At 44.4% G+C, this 23,625-nt stretch overlaps 1 protein-coding gene across 8 annotated transcripts in view; it reads left to right on the top strand.

The window, feature by feature from the left end:
* Positions 1 to 23,625, top strand: part of SLMAP (sarcolemma associated protein) — a 1,084,481-nt gene that overhangs the window by 202,074 nt on the left and 858,782 nt on the right. For all 8 annotated transcript variants that reach the window (XM_078661565.1, XM_078661566.1, XM_078661561.1 and 5 more), the window contains exons 2-3: positions 3,455 to 3,602; positions 22,963 to 23,035. In XM_078661565.1, coding sequence (XP_078517691.1) covers positions 3,455 to 3,602; positions 22,963 to 23,035 — 221 coding nt within the window. The remainder of the gene's footprint in view (positions 1 to 3,454; positions 3,603 to 22,962; positions 23,036 to 23,625) is intronic.

Genomic DNA, 23,625 nt, shown 5'->3' with positions numbered 1-23,625 from the left:
GCACACTGCACTCTCTACTCTGCACACTGCACTCTCTACTCTGCACACTGCACTCTGCACTCTCTACTCTGCACACTCACTTTGCACTCTGCACTCACACTCTGCACTCACACTCTGCACTCACTAGTCTGCACACTCACTACTGTGCACTCACTACTCTGCACACTCACTATTCTGCACTCCCACTATTCTGCACTCTCACTACTCTGCACTCTCACTACTCTGCACTCTGCACTCACTACTCTGCACACTCACTCTGCACTCTGCACAAAGATCCGTTACAATTAAAATAAAATAAAACGATGTGTAAAAAATGATATGAAGTAATCTTCCTCGAGTTTCTCTAGCACCCGATTCTCTCCCTTCCTTCCCCCTTCTGGCTCCCCACCTCACCTTCTGCCCACACTTTTTCAGATGATGCTGTGAATGAGTGCAAGTATTTTTTTTTACTTAATGCAATTTTATATAGCGTAAACTTTTCTAGTACCCGATTCTCTCCCTTCCTTCCCCCTTCTAGCTCCCCACCTCACCTTCTGCCCACACTTTTTCAGATTATGCTGTGAATGGGGGATGGCGGGCAAAAAGAGATGGGGTGAAGGAGGGACGAGGGGGTCGTAGGGAGGGGGGTGGGGCGCCAAGGACGGATGGTGGACGTGGTATACAAGGACGAGGGAGGGATAGAGTTATTGGGTGTAGGGATAGGGAGGGTCGTAGGAAGTGGGTACGAAGGGAAGGGGCCGGAATGGAAGGGGGGAGACGAGGGAGGAGATGAAGAGAAGAAACGGAAGGAGAGCTGAAGGAAGGGGGCCGGACAAGCTGGCTGCAGAGGGAAAAATGGCTGAGTGAAACCGGGTAGTGGAGAGAAGGAGGGACGAAGTGAAGGAGATGTGAGAAGGATAGGATGAGAGGGTTGGAAGGGAACCTGGCTGAGGCTCGGCAGGGGCTGGAGCTGAATAACAGACGGGATGCAGCGAGGGTCTGTGTGGAGTGATGGAGGGGTAGGTGAGGCGAAGGGTCCTGAACTGATGGTGGGAAGAAGGGGCACCAGAGGAGAAGACGGACTCAGGAGAGGCAGGGAGGAGGAAATGAAGGGGAGGTGGACTGAGAGATTGGGGTAACTGGAAGGCTTCTTGGAATGAAGGTTTGGCAAGTATAGAGCCGAGACAAGAGTGAAGGGATGGGTGAAAGGGGCTTAGGGGGTCGTGGTAGATGACACTCGGGAGGGGTGGTGTTCGAGGTCATGTAGAAATGACCACACATCATTGATAGGCTGGTGCAGACGAAAGAGGCATATCTATGTGTGAGCAAAATGCAGACATAGAAAACCTGCCGGACATGTCATCATGGACATCCACAAAAGCGGTGAGCAGGGTTGTACTATGCACACGAGTACACATTGTGATTATTTTGCCGTTTTATATAGCGCAAACTCGACCCGAAAGTATCAGTGCGCTGTACGTGAGCACCAGTTGCATTACGGACGGACACATTCATTTTTAGGCAGGGGTAGAAAGTGATTTGTCCAGAAACACAGGATGTCAAGGCTGCCAAGACTCGAACGCGGATCCCCAGCTTCAGAGTCGGCCGTTCTAGCCCTTAAGTCACGAGAATGGCTGCGCTGCGTCTCTGCGGGGCGTTCACAGAAGCTAGAGCCAGTGTTTGTGCGCAGCAATCTACATAGATACATCAAAAGAAGCAACGAGACAAGTGGTGTGCTGCACAGAGACCCAGGCTGTGCGTGATCCTCCCAAAACACATTTTCGCGAGCACATACCCAGAGGCTGCAGTGTGCACCCCTCTCTAAAAGCATTCACGCTAGCGCGGAGACCATGTGTGCACCCCTCTGTAAACACATTCACTGCAGCGCAGGGCCCGAGGGTGTGTGCACCACTCTGTAAACACATTTAGACTCTTACTGCATGTTTGGTCGCTGGTACGAGAGTGGGAGGGGGGCGGGTTAACGGGCACACGGACAGCGGGAGGGGGGCGGGAACGGACAGCGGGACATCGCGCAACCCACCCCTGCAAAGGACACTTCCGAAATGGCGAAAACAAAGCTTTACAAAAAAAAAACACACACGCCCACAGCCGCATGACGTGAGAAAAGGGGCAGGATGAGAAAAACATCGCAGGAACGCCCACGAATCGCCTCGAACCATGACAGACAGATCTCACTTCCAATGGCTATCCTCCATTTATGGAGCTAGCCAATGGAAGTGAGAGGCGTGACAAAGGCACCATACTCTTCTCAAAAGTTTTCGCTCTGCGCGAAAGTCTGCTACGCAGCTTTCGGCGAGGCGAAACCTAAAAAAGGTTTCATTTTCGGCCCCTAATTTTGCCAGTAATCTCTCGGTCTGTAAAACAAAGTTCAGGAAAATTTGAAACTGTTTAAAAGGAAACGGATTGGCAGAACCCACGGAAAACACAATCGTTTTCAGCACAGCAATCCTAGAGTAATGTGATTGTGTAGTATTTCAAAATATTTCAAAGTGTCTCATCGTGTACATCAGTATATTACTCTTTAGTTAGCCATTCATCTCCTCATTTTTTCATGCAATGACCTGATGACATTTAACAAAGTCTCACTGATATGATGTACTGCTTCCAGCTTTGATTATGAATTCAATGTAATGGGAATATGAATTATGTTTTTGCACCGACTGCTGGCTTAGCTTTGAAAAAGGATTCTAGTTTAACGTCTCCACGTCATTCCCACCATTAGTTGCAATTGATGTCATTTAACAGAGCCCATACATACCTCATCAGTGGCACTTTTGTGACCACAATCCACCATTGGAGAGAAGAATTATTAGTTTACTAGAACCCATACTCAATCAATAGTGGGTCTGTTGTGACCACAATCTGCCATGAGGTACACGTAGTGTTATTTGTTTGTCAGAACCAATATGACATCTGTAGTGGCACTGTTGTGCTCAACGTATTATTTGGAAAGCTTTAGAATCTAATGTACATTCTGTTAAATCTTATTGTTGAGCAGACTGCTCTCCGTCAGCTCACATCATCCCCTATTTGTATTTTCTTTAGTTCATTTCTCTTCAAACAAGGCTAATTCTGGTAGCTTTTTGCAGTATTTTGTTAAATGATTCAGTTCAGTACTTTTCTGCCTCAGGAGTTGTAGAAAGTGTATTTCTTAATAAAAGGCATAAATAATGCAAATGGTGGAATACCTATTTTTCTCCACCTTTCACTGTAGAAAGGTTTCTCAAAACTGGGATGAGGTTATGTAGAGGGTTTTTTAACTTGACTTTGTTTTCATGTAGACACCGCAGACTGATTTGCTGTTAACATTTGGAACATCCATGAGCCCAATGTCCCAGAAATAGTACAAACGTGGCTTAACAGCTTCTTGTACCAAATATAATGTGTTTTTTCTGTAAGTTTTCATTCTTTTCTCTGAATACATTGGTGTAAAAAACGTTTTTTTTCCTCCCAGTTTTATCTACAAGACACTAAAAGTAGTAACGGAACCTTTATAAACAGTCAACGATTGAGTCGTGGATCTGAGGAAAGTCCACCATGCGAAGTCCTCTCTGGTGATATCATACAATTTGGGGTAGATGTGACTGAGAATACCCGGAAAGGTAAGATCAGTTTTATGTAATCATGTAATTTGGTATGTTTATATAATCTGGAAAAATGCAACTATCAAAATCTTTTGTTAATATTACCTACTATATAAAGGAGGCTGGGTTATTGTGGTATCAGAGGCTGGACATGAAGCAGATTTTGTAATAGAAATGAGTACTCGCACTGCTGTGAAACATTCAGATTATCAAGCGTGTCTAAGGCTTGAGCGTCGTATGGTCCAGTAGGGTTATCAATTAGCGCTACCACTATGTAGCTCTTGGTGGGTGCCTCTCATTTTATAGACTGACTGCCCCTTTGGTCAGCTAAAATTATCCGATACAGGCTTTGTATCCTACTTTCTTCCCAGGGCCATATAAGTGACATCTGCCCAATCTTGGTGTTTTCGATTTGACAACCATTTGATACACGAGAGTTCCCCATCATTGGCTATTTCATAGGTTCACGTACTTGAATCTTTTCGTGTTTTCAGACTGAGAGTCATGGTAACATCACACACATAAGTAAGCAGCATTAACATGCATGCTTTTTAGTATAGTAATGTCTGTTCCTCATTTTTCACTCCAAACATATGCCAATAAGGTGACCGTGAATTTCATGCATGCAAGTTGCCACTATAGCTAAAATTCCTAATGCATGTTTTGATAGCTGCTACCTTTCCAGAATTCTATGAAAAGCAGGTTCACCATATGAGTAATTTCAACATTAATGACATTCAAACCCTATACTAAACTGTAGGTGCAAGCCTTACCTGGAGCCTGTGGTTAGGTCCTGAGCAAGGGGAAAAATAATTTCAGTAACATTTCCATTCTGTCGATAATAATGGAGGAAGCATTTGAAGTAAAAAGGCAGCCTTGATTGAGACCATGCACTCCTAGCAACCTAAATAGGTTTCAGTTGCCAATTCTGTTAAATAATGTATTAATCACCTCCAGCCACTCCATATGCCAAAGGGTAGCTCCATTTGCCTGTCTTTCTTCTATAAGACTCTGAATGACAGGTGAAGGAGCACTTGTTTATGCATTTAACAGAGGGCCCCTCCTTAGTAGCTAATTTTATCAGGATACCCCTTTTGATGTAAAAACCAGAAGGATTAACACATTGATGTTAAATCAATGAACATTTTCTTCTGATGAGGTATATTATTCCCTTAATTGTAGCCTAAAGGTTGCTCACAAAAACCTCTGAAACCTTCTTGGCCATCATCTTCGACTGATGCACTGAAGGTGATCATTGTAATGGAATGATTGATTCCGGGGGAAGGTGCAATGGCTCCAACACCAGGATATTCCCTCCTAGATGGCACTTCCTGTTTACATGCACTAATAGAAGAATCTTCTAAAGAGTTATGTTTACTTATTATTTCTAAGCAGGAGCACTGCTATGTGATTTTAAGGTTCACCCCAGTTGCTCTGTGAAGCGGAAATTCATCCTAAAACTTATATTGAAAAAGAGGTAACATCTTCTCAAAACCACAATGTTGACTCCTGTCAAGGGGATACCAGAAAATGGAAGCATTCCCCACTTTGAAATAAAAGCTCTGACACAAAACAAGTGAGCTGACCCCCTCCCTAGGAGAGGTACCCCTTTCTCTTTCATCTGAGCATCTATCTATTAATCCCTTCACTCTTCCATTCACCCATAAATATCCATTATTTCATCTTAATATTCTTACATGCATTCATTTTTTCGTCCCTCATTCATTCTTTCTCCATTCCATCAATCCATCCACGATGCCCCTGACTCCTTTCATTGCCACAAGGCTTGTGAATAAGTGCAAAGTGACAAATTTGGACAAGCATACCAAAGAGATCAACCAACTTCTGACTTTTAAAAAAATGTATTTTAATAAACAAACTGCATAGGAATCCTGTGGTGCCATCTACCATGATACTGGGCAAAAGGGTCGAACTCTGAGTATCTTTGGGAAGAGGATCAACTTAATGCAAGCAAATACAATGAAAATAGTGAATACCCTACCCACAGTGTTTCATTATAGTAACCATAGGTGGTATGGAATCTCACCAGTCACGGAGCTCACTTGAGAGGAAACGAAGACTGAAGGCAAAGGTTTACTAAGAAAGCGGAAGTAACGTTACTGGAATTGATTCCATAATTGACTCCATTGCAGTATTCGGTCACCCGTTGAGTACATCAAAGAGAACAAAAAGTGAGGGGTGGAGTACTTGCAAATAGTCTAAGCACTTGCAATCACTAGGTGCAGCCTTTCTACCCCTCGTTTTTCACCACCTGTGCCACTTTTGAAAGAGGTCCATTACATGCAGTCATATAACACTGTAACACTGGGAAGGGTGGCTCTGTACCTATGAAGGTGCACAGAAAAATCTTGGATATGACCAACAACATAAAAATGATTTTTGGAAAGTGTGTTATGACTGGAGGCAGATTTGATCAGTTACTTTCAGTCCATACCATTAGTTTGTAAGGACAAGCGCACTCTTAACAGGAGATGCCTGGCTCCTGAACCGCACCTGGCCGTCAAAATTAGGGGCAGTGGCCCGTTTTTTGTTTTTAGTGTTTCTCATATTTTATTTAGTTTGCCTTTGGTTACCAGTAGTTTTGCTTCCCACAGTAGCTTAGGAAGTGTAATAGGGGTTGCTGGACCCTTGTTAAATGTTTTTTTCCCCCACACGGTTTCCCCTTGCACAAGCGACGTATACCGCTGACTGCCATGTTGCCCGATGCCGGGCTACAAAAATTGCTCTACATCGCGTCCACGGCGATGTCGAGCTGAAGGCGCACCAGAGGCAAGACCATCTGGGCTGGTTTGCGCTCGGACCCTGCTCAGTGCCAGCCCCCCTGCCTGTTCTACCTCACAACCCAGCAAAATAATTTGCTACTAAGAGAATTAACTCCTTGGATTAAATCCCATATGTAAGTGCCGCCCTGGCCCATCCCTTAGTTGTAACGGTGGTGAGGCCCCACAGAGTTGACCCTGGTGTAATCTTTCCTTAACCAACTTTAAGGTGAGATCAATGCAGCCTCCCATGCTCCCCACGTCTGATTGAATAGACCAATCACATATTTGGTACTGCATGTTAATCAACGCTCGTTCACTTGTAAAAAACAAATTCGAGGTTGCAGAATGCCTGGAAACCCACACACTTGACATTGCCTTATGCTTCGTCTAGCAAGATTTGGTCTCTGCAGTCCCGGGCGGTTTTTCCATTGCCAGGCAGGACCATGAGGGGAAAAGAGGCAGAGGTCTAGTGATTGTTTACTGTGACTATTTTAGGTCGACCTTTTCCGCACTTATACCTACATTTGAATGGGAAGCATTTTCCTTCAAAATGGAACTTAGCATTAATGACTTTTTTAATGGTCTCTTTATTTACTGCCCTCTGGCCCCAGAGCTTCACCCAAGCTATTTGTCAACTTATGGAATGAAAGGTTAATTTCTCAAACTACTCCTTTCTTGGAGATTTTAACATTCACAATATCTTAGACAAGGATTCGAATTATCTCATAGACCTAATGAACAGTATAGGCCTTGAACAGTACCCAAGGGCCCTACCCATGCAGCTCGACGGCATTTTCACAGATAATTTTGGCACCCTGTCAGCTCAGTTCAACTCTCATGGTCCGACCATTTGGCAGTTTTTAACCTAATACTACCTACTGCATCTTTTATGCCGGATTCACCTTTAGAGTAAAACTTGTGACACCTTTGGCATACCATTGACACTGTCTAATGTAACACAGTACAATAGGCACATTATTGGCAGCGATCCAGAGCCCTCCTCCTCTGACTATCATGCCTAGATCGATTCTGTAGTAAAGATCCTAGTGCCTGTAAAAACATGCTGTGATCACATTGTTACCCTCTCCGAGCCTTGGTTCTCGGAAGAACTCTGAAACAATGCTGCCATCGGCAAAAACGGAGATTGAGACGAAAGTATGATACCTCAGAGAAGGAAACATGCAGACAAATGATAACCTATAAAGAGCAAAATGTAAGTACCGAAAGTAGGCATAAAATACTTTCAAAGAATTATTTGCCACAGTTTAGAAACTAACTAAACTCCAGGATAAAAACAACTCCTCCGTCGATCAAGTGTTCTGTAATCGATTAGCTTCCTTCTTTCAGGATAAAGTTTGCAACATCTATGACGCATTCTCAGTGAATCAAAATATGAGGATTGTCTTTAAACCTGTCTACCTATGGCAATCGGATCAACAGCGATCAGCGCCCTCTAAAGTGTGTCTCCGAGGCCAACTCTGCCACCTTATCTTCCTTCTCACCTATTACGCCGGAACAAGTCCTCAAATTTCTTCTTGTGGCAAAGTGTGGATTGCTGTCAGATCAATGCCCACCAAGAACAATTCACTTAGCTCCTCAGATCATAGCCGAGCATCTTACCAACTTGTTTAATCTCATTTTTAAAACAATCTTTTTTCCATTTCTTGGGAAATTCTCCCATCCTTCTGCTCTTAAAAAAAATCTAACCTCAATACCTCCATTCCTAGTAACTACCGCCCCATTTCCAGTCTCCCATTCCTAGAAAAAATAATTGAGAAGGTAACGAATCAGGAACTCACCACCTTCATCAATCAAAATCACCCTCTGGACCCGACTCAGTACTGTTTCAAGAGTGAGCACAGCACGGAGCTGGCTCTGATCACCGCCACGGAGGAGACCAGATGCACGGTTGATAAAGGAGGTAACACTTCATTAATTCTATTCGACCTCTCTGCATCTTTCGACATGTTCAACCATAGCTTATTGATTGACCGTCTCCATCTGTTGGATATGACTGTCTCCACCTGTTTGGTATCATAGGTTTAGCTCTCTCTTTTCTGAAATCTTTCCTCCTGGAACGAGAGCAGTCTGTTAAACCTGGCAAATTTGCTTCACTTCCCTTTCGCTCACCATGTGTTTTCTTCCAGGTTCTTCGGTCAGCCCTTCCATTTTTAACTTGTTTGTTACCCACCTGGCAAGCCTCACTAAGTCTTTCAGCTTTGCTATGGTGTCCTATGCATACGACCAGTAGCATTCAGGATACAGCAGCCAGATTTCATAACTGTATGCAACATATCAGGAGGATGATGTTGCACAACTGCCTGAAATTTAACTCACGTAATACAGAGGTCCTTCTCTTGTGACCCGAACACCTCCTTTTGGTCACCTAATTGGTGGCCCACAAATTTAGCATGCTCCCAACACCTGTCACCAAAGCAAATAACCTGGGAATAATCTTCAAGTTGGCTCTATCGTTTAAGCACCAGGCTAATGCCACCACTTCCTACACCTTTTACACCCTAAAAATATTCAGGAAAATCATCCCATTTATACCTAATGATCTCCAAAAACAGTGGTCTCCTTTATAAATTTGCCTATTGCACTGACCAGGTTTTCCTGAATGCTGCTGCTCTACTTTTGGTAGGGACTCTCAGGCATCAGTCTGACAAGCAGGCACTTGTCTCCCTCCACTGGTTCTCTATGAAGAAACAGTGCGTTCAGGCCCTGAGTACTTAAAAAAACGGTTCCACTGGTATGCTCCATCTAGAACTTTTCACTCCTCTACCGCCAACCTTGTCGAAGTTCCTAGATTTCGGTTATCATACTGGGGAGGCTGATGTTTTATTACCACTACCGCTAAACTGTGGAACACACTTCCAGACAATTTAAAAATTCCTCCTAACTGCTTCCATTCAAGAAGGCCCTCAAAACATGGCTTTTTACTCTATAGGAACTTATCAGTAATAAGTTATTGGATTTTTATCTGTAACACCTTCCGGTCAAAACACCTCTCCTATCAGGCTGTTAGCACCTGAAAGTCTCTTGGTAGTAGTTTGCACTTTACATTTCTTTTAAACACATTTTATTGGGTTTTTGCAACCAATCAACCCTGTCATCATGGTATTCGTGCACATTCCAGAAGTTACTTGTAATGGAGGGTCTCATCAGAACACAGAGGACAACAAACAATTCCCACCCCCCTCAAGAGTCAGTACATAGTTGTAAGAACAGAATGTTGTAGCTGAGTACACAAAGGTGGGGGACTGGGCAGTGGGTGAACATCTCTGCAGGACCTTTGCATCTAAAGTCAGACAGAATAAAACGTCCGATGTATATAGTAGACCACAATGTGCCTCAGCTCGGTGGCAGTCTGGGTGACAGTGCCAAAGAAGCCATGGGAGTGTCTGGCTCAGGGGTGGAGAAGCTATACACCCGTGCTTCCCAAGCACAGGCTATGTCTACAGTGCCTATCCCACGTCTAGCCTCTCTCAGAAGTAATCTCTTTTCGCAACCCGCCAACCTCTCCATTTCCCTTTTCCGTGTAATTATATAGGGCCCTTCTGCAACTTCCAATTTCTGGTGATCTCATGCTTGGCCAGGATACACGCCAAGTCTTGAAATTTACTCAGGACTGGTTTTGGACGTGTGAGGAAACCAACCCAGGAGGCAGTGGCTCAGTGAGTAAGGAGTTTCTTTCTCAATGGCTGCTTCAATCCTAGTTATCACCTCCTCTTGTGCAGTGAGTGGCAGGACCAAAACATATGTAGGATATGAGCTCTCCTCTTCCACCACCGTGGACAGGCCGCATCTGCCTGATGGACATAGCTACCCATCCATTCCGGGGTAAGATGTGCCCTATGGAGGACATAATTGATTAATATAAAGCATGCTTTCCTGGAGACCTACTCTCTAGAATACTGTCCCAGTCCTTGGCAGTAACAGGCATTCCCAGATCCTCTTCCCATTGTGATCTCAGGTGTTCTAGTGGTTGTTGGATGTCTACTCGTATTGCTCTGTATAGGCTTGAGACCATCTTAATCAATCATTTGTAGAGCACACTAATCACCCGTGAGGGTCTCCAGGCGCTGGGGGGCAGGGGGGTGCAGCTACTGCTCGAACAGCCAGGTTTTGAGAAGTCTCCTGAAGGTCTACAGGTCCTGGGTTTGTCGCGACTGAGTGGGTAGGGTGTTCCATGTCTTGGGGGCGAGCTAGGAGAAGGATCTGCAGCCGGTTGAGGTCCTGTGGATGCGTGGGGTGGTGGCGAGGGCGAGTTCGGCGGAATGAAGCTGACGGTTTGGGTTGTAGAAGGTGAGATGTTTGTTGAGGTACGCTGGTCCGGCGTTGTGGAGTACTTTGTGAGCGTGGGTGTGGAGATTGAAGGTGATCCTCTTGTTGTCTGGGAGCCAATGCAGGTCTTTCAGGTGGGCGGTGATGTGGGTGTAGCAGGGTATGTCGAGGATGAGGCGTTCTGTATTTGTTGGAGTCTTTTCTGGAGTTTGGCCGTGGTTCCTGCGTAGAGGGCGTTGGTGTAGTCTAGTCTGTTGCTGACGAGGGCCTGGGTGACCGTCCTTCTGATTCCGGTGGGGATCCATCTGTAGATCTTGCAGAGCATGCGGAGGGTGTTGAAGCAGAAGGAGAAGACTGCGTTGACTGGCTGGGTCATTGAGAGCGATGACTCCAGGACGAACCCCCGGTTGAACTCCAGGTTGCATGCGTGGTTGGTGGGTGTGGGTGAAGCTCCCTGGGCGGCTGGCCACCAAGAGTCGTCCCAGACGGAGGGGGTGGAGCCAAGGATGAGGACCTCTGTCTTGTCCGAGTTAAGTTTCAGGCGGCTATTCTGCATCCAGTAGGCGACGGCCTTCATTCCTCCGTGGAGGTTGGTTTTGGCGGTGGCGGGGTTCTTGGTGAGTGAGAGGATCAGCCGAGTGTCGTGGGCGTAGGAGACTATGTTGAGGTTGTGCAAGGGAACGATGTTGGTGAGCCGTGCCATGTAAACGTTGGAAAGGGTAGGGCCGAGGGATGATCCTTGGGGCACGCCGCAGATGACCTTGGTGGCTTCAGAACGGAATGGGGGGCGAACCCTCTGGGTTCTGTCGGGGAGGAAGGAGGTGGTCCAGTCGAGGGCTTCGTCGCGTATTCCTGCATCGTGTAGGCGTGTGCCTAGGGTGTGGTGGCAGACGGTGTTGAAGGCGGCCGAGAGGTCCAGGAGGATGAGGGTCACGTTTTGCCGCAGTCCAGTAGGGTCCTGATGTCTGTGGCAGCAATGAGGGCGGTTTCGGTGCTGTGATTGCTGCGGAATCTAGATTGGGACTGGTCCAGGATGTTGTTCTCCTCGAGTTGCCTATTGACGACCTTCTCGATGACTTTCTCCGGGAATGGAAGCAAGGAGAAGGGACGGATGTTCTTGAGGTCCTTTGGGTCCGCTGTGTTTTTTTTTGAGTAGGGCGTTGATCTTGGCGTGCTTAATGGTATCTGTAGAGGTTTCTATATATTGATAGTACTCAAGTGTGTGGGGTTCAGAGGAGCCAGTGTTTCCTTAGTGCCCCTGTGACCTCCCTATGTAGGAGCAGATGTCCCTGCAGCAGATCAAATTCTGCTCGGAACTACTCATAAGGGAAGCCGCTCTGATTAACCCAAAAGAGGTTCCCCATCATTGTTGCCCCGCTTCAGTCCAACTGTTGAGTCCCCCCATCCACCCCACACACCCCAGTTCATGTAATTGGCAGGTCTTTCAGTAGATAGAGGTAGTTCGGGAGAATATGAAACTTTGCTAGGTGTGGGAATAGGTTTTTACAAAAAAACAGATGACATCAACTGAAATACCTGGGTATCGCTGGTAGAGGTGTGTTTTACTCTCAGCAATACCTTCGTGAGGTTGGAAAGTGTTGCTGCAAAGGGGGCCTAGCTTCTTAGTCCAGTCCCCTCTGCTCGCCAGCCACTGGAGGAGCCATTGTAGCTTGGCCACCATGAAATAAATCTCAAAGTCAGGGGCTGCTAGCCCTCCCTTCACTGATGATCACTGCACCGTAGTCCGTGCTACTTGTCTGCATCCCGCTCCCCAGCTAAAGGCAGTATTAAAAGAGTCAAGGTTTCTAAATATTGCTTGTGGTATCCATACCGGGAGTGTGTCAAAGAAATAGAGGAGGTGGGGAAGAGCCACCATCTTTAAAAGCACTATTCAGCCTGCTACAGAGAGCAGTAGGCTTTTCTAAAAATCCATATGGGAGCGGGGGGATCGTACCGCCTGTCCCACATTGCCGTCCAAAAGATCAGCACATTCCTGGTAAATCTAGACCCCCAGGTAAGCCAAACAGCGGATTCCCACTGCAGCTGAGTGAATCCCTCCTCCGGTGGGTCTCTGTGTGGTACAGTGGGGAATAACCTGAATTTCTGCCAGTTTACTTTTAAGCCAGATAGAAGTTAAGAGTCCCCCAACATGGCTCTGGCTCTGTCAAATCCTCCCCTAAATTATGTACGAAGATTAGTAGGTAGTCTGCAGAGAGTGCTATGCGATTATGGTACCGCCTGATTTGTAATCCCTGAGCGACCCGTCCTAATCTTAAATAGGCAGCCAAAGGCTCCAGACCCAGCACGAAGAACAGGGGAGACAGGGGCATCCTTGTCAGGGGCATCCTTGTCGTGTCCCACTAAATATCTTGCAGATATGACCCTCCCCGTACAGACTCGAGCAGTTGCATCCGTATAAAGCAGTCTTGTCCATGCGAGAAAGTTTCCGCCCAGATCCATCTGTAATTTTTCTTCATATAGTTAGTGCCATTCCAAGCTGTCGAATGCCTTTTCAATTTCAACAGCGAACACTGCAGCACTTGCTCGATCGTAGTCTCCGGCTGCTAGTATGGCCAGTAGCCTTCGGATATTGACAGCTGTATTTTGTACTGGAATGAATCCCGATTGATGTGGATGAATCAATTTGGGCATTAAGGGTAAAAGTCTGGTCGCCAGTATCCTACTTAAGATCTTATAATCTACGTTTAACATCCACAGTGGCCTATATGTTGTGCACTCATGTGCCAGTTTCCCTGGTTTTAGGATGGAGACTGAGCACCACCCTAGTGGTGTCTGGCTGACACCCGAAGTTCTTGGCCACAGCTTGCACATTACCAGTCTGGGTGTTAATTCCGCAGACTAGGTAGCCTAAAACTCCGCTGGGAATCCAGCTGTTCCCGGGGTCTTGTTGCTTGCCATGTTAACAGCACACTGTAGTTATCTCGTGTGGAGTAATGTCACCACCCAACTCCTCTGCCTCCTCTTCAAGGCGCGGAAGGTGCAGTGCCCCAAGGAATGCCACTGTTGCCGTGATGTCAGATATGGTGACACTTTTGTACAGGGTCGAGTAATAGTGGTCAAAGAGGTAATTAATTTCATCCTGGTACATATGTGCTCCCTTCCCCTGCTGTTAATTTCCACTATGGTTTGGCGAGTTAGCTAGCCAGGCCATAAGAGAACCTGACTTGTCACGCTCAGCATTCGTCCTATCCATATATTGTTTAAAGTCGAAGCATTGAAGCCGTTATATCTGAGTCGCTACAGGTTGTAGTTCTGGGCGCCTTGGTCTCTGGCTTTCTACTTCCCTCGGATCATGTTCAGCAGTCAAAACTTCTGCCAATAGGGTGTCTCTGATCCCCTTCGACTCTGCTAGGCTCTGGCCACAGAGCACTGCCTTAAAGGCATTCCACTCCAGTTGGGGTGAGGAGGCCATAGCAGCATTGCCAGTAAAGTACTGGAGTATTTTGACTGGCTGTTTCCCGAAATACTTGGTACTCTAGCGATTCTGGTTTTAGCTACCAGGTAGGGATAGTAGGTCTAGTGTAGGCCCAACATAATTGTAGAATATTAGGATTATGGCCTGAGATAATGCGTGCTAGATGTTCAACTGTTAGTTTGCGCTTTATAAATACAATAAAAAGTAAAAATCATATTTACGCCTCTAGCGGGCACCTTTATTAGTGACTGCCTGTTGCAGGCATAGTGTCAACTATATGAGCAACAAAGGCTACAGTTTGAAAGCCACCATAAAAAAACAGTCATAGCAATAGTCCTATAGGCATCCCTCAGTACTGATCGCAGGAAAAGACGAAGACAGCCTGGTTTGCACTGGTTTTACCCCATATCTTATCCACACATGTGAGGGTAAATAAGGATGGGTTGGTGGCTGGGAGTAAGGGATGTCCGACTAATGCAGCATCTGCATGTACAATCGCATACAGTATTGGCACCAACTTATCGGACTGCTCAGCAGCCAAATCTTTAACTTGGCTGGACATCATCATCTGTCTAAAATATACATCGTAGCTTATCTCCTTTGACTCCAGAATGATTACTGCTGTAAATTACTTTCCTTACAAGCCTGTAAGTAAAGAAGGAAGCTTTATTCAACAGCTCTCCAGTGTGGCCTTCTATAAAACTGACAACACCTTGAAACAACGTTTCATACATTCCAGATAGAATGCACAATAAGAACATTCTGTGTAACATATCCTCCTGTCACAACATTTCAGATTGCATAAAGAATTACAGTTTAAAACAAATATGCATATGCACATAACATATTGGCCATTACCAAAATGTTTGTCTATTACTTTATCTCTGTATCTACTTGGCAATTGTATCTTCCTTTTCTTGTTATGGGTACCTTTTTCCTCCGCTGAATACTCTATCTCATTGCCATCACTCATGTTGACCTTCCATTCTTCTATTACATTGATTATCACAAACCACAACTCCACTCTTATTCCACACAGTGTCATTTTCCACCTTAACATAGCTCAATTCTAACTTTCTAAAACTCTCTAAGCCCTGGAAACTCTTTGGCCAAAATAATCACAAATCAATTTAGCCAAGATATTCAATTCTTCATCATCCTTGTATGCCTAATACTATTCATATTCAGTAATTGCTCCTAACACTGCGGAGCCAACAGACCTTAATCCTCTGCTTGTTCCATGTTGGGGCCATATTCATGTCTCTTTAACATCTTAATTCTCAGTAAACTGTGTGTATATCCATTATCTTTCCCTTCAAATTTAACTACATAATTACATGAATATATATATGATGCCCATCTGGCAGTTCGGTGTGATGCATGCCCTAATACTTTTGGAGTCAATAACTGTACCAAAAGTTTGTGATCATTGCAGGATTTTAAATGATGTTCCCCATACATGTGTGATGAAATATCTTACACCCCATAAAACAGCCAATGTTTCTTGCTGTCACTGAATAATGTCTTTGAGTATCTGTTAGATCTGGGGGTCTCTAGTTGGCAGAGGTAGGTACCACTGTCCAAATAGGGACCCTTGCTTCTAGTCAGGGCAAGGAGATAACCCTCTGAGATAACCCCTGCTCACCCTCTAGGTAGCTTGGCACGAGCAGTCTAGGCTAACCAGAGGCAATGCGTAAAGTATTTGTACCAACACTCACAGTAACACAGTGAAAACACCACAAACTGACTCCACAACAGTTTAGAAAAATAAAGGTATTTTAATCTAAACTACACAAGACCAAAACGACAAAAATCCAACATACACAGTTCAAGAATATGGTTTCCAAAGAGTTCTTACGGTTGCGTTATAATTCTTTAGGTTGCGATAGAATTCTTTACCGATGCGTGAAAAGTTCACAGTTGCGTCACGTTTACTCACAGTACCTTTTAGTTGCAACAAAGTTCCAAAAGCAGAAGCTGGTGCGGTGGAAAACAAGCGATGCGTTGCTCCTGAGACCCTGGGGAGGCGTTTGCGACAGCCCCGCTGCAGCAGCGGGCGTGTTGCGACGAATCCGGTCTGTATGGGGAGGAAGGCCACTTGTATGGATTCCGGTGCGTAGGTTCCGTAGGAAGTCTGTTCTCGCAAAGGCACGATGCGACGATCTCGTAGGGGCTGCGACGATCTCCGGGGCGACGATGCGCGGTCCAGCGGTGATCCTCTCTCTCGCAGCTCCTCGATGCGATGGTTCTGCGACGATGCTCGCAGCGACGTGATGCGGTCCGCAAGCAAGCGGTGCGGCGTTCTCACCCAGCGACGACAGGCTCTGCGACGATACTCGCAGCGATGTTCGATTCTCCCGCACCGGTCTGGTGTGTCCCGCAAACGAAGGATGCGACGGCTCTGGCAGCGGCGTAAGGCGCTGCGACGATCTCGGCCTTCGTAGCGGCGGGAATCTTCTCCCACTGTCGGGGATGCGCTAAGCGAGCGATGCGACACTTTTCAAGTTCAAAAGTCACTCAAGCTTAGTTTCAAGCTTCTCAGCTCAGGTACAACTTCCAGAGGCCCCACAACTGGATCAAGCACTCTAGGAAGGACAGAACTCTCTCAGCAGAGTTCAGGGAAGCTGGGGGTGAAGTCCTTTTGTTCCTGGGACTTCAAAACAGGGAGCCAGCTCTTCTCAGGCCCTTGGAGATTCCTTCAAGCAAGGGGACACAGCACAAAGCAAAGTCCTTCCCCTCTCCTTGGCAGCAAAGCAACAGGTCAGTCCAGCAGAGCAACAGCAGGACAGTCTTCCTTCTTCAGTTTCAGCTTTCTCCTTGGCAGAGGTTCCTTCTTGATTTTCAGGATGATCTAATTTTCAGTTGTCAGGGGTCCTGTACTTATACCCCTAAAGTCTTTGTTCTCTTGGTGCATGTGGGCCCTGAGCCCGGTCTAAACCAGTTCTGGGTGGATCCTGAGCACTTTGTTTTGCTGGCTGCATCTTTCCTTTCAGAGTGAGGGGCAGGGTCCTCAGCCGCCCAGCAGGGGGGTGGAGCCAGCATTGTGGAAAGCAGGCACAGCCCTATTCAGCCCAGGTGCTAACTCTTCCCACCACTCCAGTTGCAATTGCAGTCATTCAGCCTAGTGCTGACTCATCCAGCCTCCTGGGGAATCCCCCAGCCCCTGTCACTCTCAAACCAGACAGTCAATACACAAACAGGCCCAGGCACACAGAAGGGTCAGACAAGAGAACAGCAACTTTCTAAAAGTGCTGTTCTCAAACACAGGATTTAAAAACAACCTTTCCTAAAAGATGTTATTAAATTCTGAGTTCAGGGATACTAGATACTTATGTCCTATCTTGTTCCTATGGGAAGAAATGCTGTTAACCATTGTAGCCAGCATCCCCCATGTTAACCTATGGAGCAAGATAGCCTTACAGTAGTGAAAAACGAAAATGGCTGCCATTCACTACCAGAGCATGTCACCTGCACTAGTACATGCTCTACCTTTTACATACACTGCACCCTGCCCAGGGGGGTACCTTGGGCCTTCCATAGGGGTGACTGATGTGCACAAAAAGGGAAGGGTTAGGCCTGGTCAGTGGGGACACTGACCAGGAGGACATGGCAGTTCTAAACTGCACACAGGCACTGCAGTGTCAGGCCTGAGACATCATTTTAGGGCTACTCCTGTGGGTGGCACAATCAGTGCTGCAGGCCCACTAGTAGCATTTGTCATCACCAGCCCTGGCACACCCAGTGCACTTTACTACGGACTTCATGGTGATACAAATATGCCAAACATGTATATTCAATCAGAATAACAATTTACACAGGGAGCACTTACACTCTGGCACTGATCAGCAGTGGCAGAGTGCCCAAAGCATCTAAACCAGCAAAAACGAAATCCAGCACAGCATCAAAAATACAGGAGGTAGAGGCAAAAAGATAGACCTGGCATCTTTGGCGTGGTTTCCCCTAACAGTATCATTTAATATATGTAGTGCAAAATTTATAATCAATCACTGATAAACGATAATATCTAGTATTTGACTTGGCACCGCACCTAAACAAAAGCAGTCGCATCAGTTGTCAATATAGTTTAAAAATGTTTAACAATCACACCCAGTGGCAGAGCATTCTGGATTTCATCCTTAATATTGTCAAATTCGAATTGACTTATTTTATTGTATGCAAATTGATTTTTTTTCTTTACCAGCACATGAACATCGTTTTGACAGAATTAGTTTTTGTGAATTTCAACTGAAATATGACAATTTCCAGAAATGCCCTCATTTCCCCTTTATCAGGATTTTCAACCTTTAGTATGTTGGTTTTTAAAACCAGTTTTTAACCATAGATAGCATCATTACATTACCTTTCCCTTACTTCCAGCATAGTAGCTCATATACTTGTATTCTGAATGTTTTTCTCTATACATCTGTCTCAGATGGTGCATATACATCAAATTGTTCACATGGGTGCAGTGCTATCTGCTGCATACATTTCGGTGCATACATTTTGGTGCGGGGAAGTAGTCTGAGCAACCATGCATATGTTGGACTAAACTGAGGCTCCCACGTCCAGTCTGTTATCTGTCAACATATCATAAGGAAAGGAAGAAGCTTGCGTTTTTGGCCTATACCTTAGTCCTCTTCTAGCATTTTCTATATTGTTAACCAGTTTGTCCTGTGCCATAACTCCTGTCCTGTCTGTTATGCCCTATGCAAGTGACACTATCCACTTTTATTCCTCACTTCTTGGCCTTGACTGTTAATCCCTTCTATTGTAATATTGTCAAGACCTTGTTTAATTGATAATGTTAAACCTCTGTATTTCCTTGCACCAATATGTCATCTTGAAAGTACCAAATACATGGTATACAATCAAATAAAATATTCATTGTTCGTCGAATCACTGCACTGGCAGATGCCAAATCGAATGACATACGTTTAAGTTGATTAGCGTCAAATGACATGACGATGGATGTAACTTAGTTTGATGGTACTTCGATGATAAATCAATGGTTTCGAACCATTTGACGTGCCCTAACATGGATATCATTTCGTTTAGGTTAGGGACAGGCTGTGTGTTAACATAGATGGCATTGCTAAAAAATCCAGAGGTCGCTTCACATTATTAATGAGAGATCTTCTATTTGAGCCACCACAATAGGTGCCAACCATTCTGATGTCAAGGGGAATATTCCTCGCTTTATTTACTTCAGGTTTCAACATTACTACGAAGGATAATTTTTTTTTTTTAAACCCTCTAATTTTCCCAATTGACAATTGAATACCTTAGGATAATTACCAATCCAACAATCCATTTTTCTCAGAGCTGTAGCTGACGTAATTTGTTCCTCCACGCCTGATCTCAGTTGTATTACCAATGCTGCCTGGTGTATCCAACCTATAACTTGTTCCCCTTTCCATACTACACACACACACATACTTTGCCTTGAATTTTCCTACTTTTGAAAGCAATACTGTTTCAAAATGAACATGTCATTTTGAAAAAACAATTTCGCCAACTTCTCTTGTGCGTGACTTCAACTTCCCAAACTCTAAAAAGACCCCTTCCTCAACCTCATTGATGCACTCCATGCAGTAGAGCGAGTCATTAACTAGCTCCAGATGACACATCCACAACTTTGTCTACTTAACATCTCTAACAATCCAATGTAAACCACCCATGACCCTGGATTTGACTGACCACATCAACACGCTGATCTCCCTGCTCAGTGGCCTACCAACAAACCGAGGTCAACCCAAAAGAGAAGACCAAACCTTCATATCCTTCAAAGATTTCTGCATCAACAGCTTAATGCTTTAAATCACCTCTCACTCTGTCAATTCCACGTACAAAGCTAGCACCCATCTAAATATGCAACATATTGGCTCCAACTTAATCACGATCTTGAGCACTCTGGTACATCAATAACAATGAGCACTCAATTTGCAAACAAGAAAATGGAAGGAAAATGGATGCCTGATGACCTCATGAAATACTAGTCCCTCTGCAACATGCAGACAGACAGTTTATCAAACCAGCCTAAGCAAAGTACTATAGTACCAACACAATCGGTGAAGTCCTTAACAGAAGCTGAATGCTCTTCAAGACGATTGAGCACTGCATCAATTCGCTACCTGCCCTCCTATTCCACAGACCAGTGTTTTTTCAGTTAACTTTTTTTTGCAGATAGACCGCACATAAACAACACCAAGTCTGCTTCTCCATTTACACCCACCTATTCTCGAAGTCTCCCGCAATGGTCATCCCTATTTCTTGCATATTTAGCCGACGTGCTTAACGCCACTTCTTACGAAGATAATGTCTTATTCTTATCCTTCGTCATAGCTCTAACCCCTACTCACTAGTCAACACCCCTCTTACTCAAGGCATCTTCGCAGAAGCTCTCAATGCAGATCCTCCTTCCTAAACCTACAAAAACCTACTTCAAAACCGGATGACCTTGCCAAGTGCTTGCCCATCACTCACCTAGCATCGAAAAAGCAGTCTGCACTCAACTCCAAGATCAAATAGCGGCTAACAATCTTCTGCATGACTACCAATCCGGCTTCCGATCCTCTGCAGACCACTAACATACTCATTGTACATGAAGTGCTTCTGGCCGCAGATGAAGATGACCCCTGCTTCCGCATATTGCTAGATCTCATCTGCTTGTGACAGTCTACCATCCCATCTTTGTTTATTTTCTGGAGCTGTGAAATGAGATTCACCGGTAATGTCCTGCAGTAATTCTCTTCCTTTCTTTACAACTGACACCAGTTCCTTCACATGTGCACCTCCTGGTCCCAAAAAATCCCTGTCACATGCTGAGTCCCTCAGGGCTAAATACCGTCTCCTGTAATCTTCAACACTTTCATGGTGCCTCTTCGGTCTCTGCTTACAGATGACATAAAAGTTCTCCACAGTGCTGATGATATGCTGCTCTTCTTGAAAGTTACCTCCACTTTTGACAGCCAACATCTCAAACATTGCTTGCGCCTCATACACTCCAGTGGCTACGCCAACAAGGCTGACTTCTTTTTATTTGCCAAAAACAAGAGACACAAAATAGTACTGCTACTCAAGCCCTCATACTTTCTTGTGGCTGGTGGTACTGCCCTGCTCTGTGGGGGCCCAGATTTTCATTAGCCGTCTGTTTCATAGCATGCCTCATTCAGGGCCTGATAAAATATGAATACATAACCCCATCTTCATGGAACTCCATGGTCTCCTCCTGCCGGCATATACTGTCTTCAAAACCAACTCCATTTACAAAGCCACCATGGCCAACACATGCACATATCTTTCAAACAAGCTCACCATCTTTTGACACACCGTAATGTAGGAAGCCTTCAGACTGAAGCCGTGTTTTTATAAAAAAAATTAACTTCTAAGTCAACAGGCCTTTTACACCTGAGATCTGGAACGCCATCCATGTGTCTTTCAGGACAGTCCTAACACTGCTCCAGATAGGAAGGAGTTAAAGATTTGCGCCTCTTTAAAGAATACTGCATTACAGTTCAGTTACAGTACACGTATGCTACCTGATCATTCAAACCCCCCCCACCCAATTCTATCCTTGACTATATGCTTGACCCTGTACAACACTCTGCTGACTTTTGGCTAGGCTCACAATATACAACATAACACATGAATATTTCTTTCTCCATGCTTAATTTTGTTATATTCCTAGTATAGATGAAGTTGTCACAGTGTAAAAGTAAGCAAAATAGCCATTCCTTAATCCCACGCCCACCCCCCTTCACAATGTGGGTGTGTTGTTCTTATACATACCCATTGACGTTAGCTTATATTCTTCTAGATGCAATCCCAGACTACAGAAATCACCAAAGGCTTCTGAGAACGTGCTTTGTCCAATAACTCAAAGTTTAGATTTTCCATTCACTTAAGTTAAGCTATTGTTACCATGGATAAAGATGACAAGTATTCTCCGTCAGTATTACAACTATGATATAGTTTACAGTGGAACAACACTGTAGATTTGTACCAGTTATAGCAAATGCTTTAGAGCAGTACTGCATAATTTATTAGGCAAATATATATATATATATATATATATATTAAACTTTTGACAACATTTGCAGATCTTAATAGCCAGGTAACACTAGTACCAGCATTTTCTATTAGTATCTAGAAAGGTGTTAATTACCCTTCACAGTTAAATTTAGCTGTGCCCATGTAAACGTTGCAAGGACTTAATGTAAGCCTTCTAAAATGATAAAATGAGGCATACTTTACACTTGTCCTTCCATTCGTGTTTCCAATGTGTGTGTAAAATCATTTTATCAAACATATATCCGATGTTATGGAGTTCAACTTTGTAATGTGCTGCAACACCATCTTCTTGTTAGTTTGTATTCATGTTTTTGGTAATTATATAGAGAAAACCTATCTAGGGAGGAATGGAACACTGTACATAATGTGGGTTGTCAGAAAATGATTAATATTGCCTGAATTAAGTGTAAGTTAATTACATCAAATTTCTAATTAAAAAAGGTTAAATAAATTAACACTAACAGCAATAATAATATGCTGCATCTTGTGAGTGTAACTTATAACATGGATCAAGCGCAGTAAATCCAATCTTATTTATTTTCTTGCACATACAACTTAGTCCACATTCTCTATCAAAGTATCTGTTTTTTCGATTTTATTTCAGTCTTTCTCAAATGCCTGAATGCTTTTGCCCGCTTAATCACCTTATCGTTAATATCAACATAGTTCTCATCGGACTTGTTTTGTGTTGTACTCTACTAATATGAATTCCACTGATAAGGTCCACGGTTAATCTTTTGATATTGGTGAAATAGAAAACATCTTGTGGGACTCATTTTTGTAAATTTTTTCCCTTCTGCAGTGACTCATGGGTGTATAGTGTCCACTATAAAACTGTTTTTGCCAGATGGACTTGAAGCTCGAAGACGGTCTGAGTAAGTGTAACTTAATCTTGTCTACTATTAATTTGTGAAAAACTCTTTAGGTTGATATAAGTAATAATGGTTTCCTAAATAATTGTATCTATCCATCAAAATCTTTTGTTGCAGAAATACTTGTAATATTTTTGCCTGAAAACGCTTTTACAAACAAACCAGTACTTTGAAAGCATTCTGAAATAATGTGAGGGCATTTTTCTTTGAATTGAGCAGTGACGGAAAGGAGAAGGGTTTGAAGGGCTGAGATAGGTGGCAGCCACCTGAAGACAGCTGCTGAAGAATGTAAACTAAATTATTCCCATCCCTCCTTCAAAATGGCACAGCTGTCTATCACCTGGTGCAAGGCTAGTGGAGGAGTTGGAGCGGTGAATGTGCTGGCACAGTCTGTATCTGGCATTCTTGAGAGTTGGCCCAGTCTGACCTGTCTATTGCTGCTTCAGGTGCAGTGCAGGGACTGAGGCAGATCCATGATTGGCTGCTCATTACTTGTCTGACTTGCGAACTTCATCTTGAATTGGAAGGAGGTGAGTGGAAGGTAGCAAGCTGTAATGCAAGAGAGTGAGCTGGAGTAGAAACAAGAATTAAAA

This window comes from Lissotriton helveticus, chromosome 9 (genome assembly GCF_964261635.1).
Source record: "Lissotriton helveticus chromosome 9, aLisHel1.1, whole genome shotgun sequence".
NCBI classification, from domain to species: Eukaryota; Metazoa; Chordata; class Amphibia; order Caudata; family Salamandridae; genus Lissotriton; species Lissotriton helveticus.
This window is presented reverse-complemented; position numbering and strand designations above follow the sequence as displayed.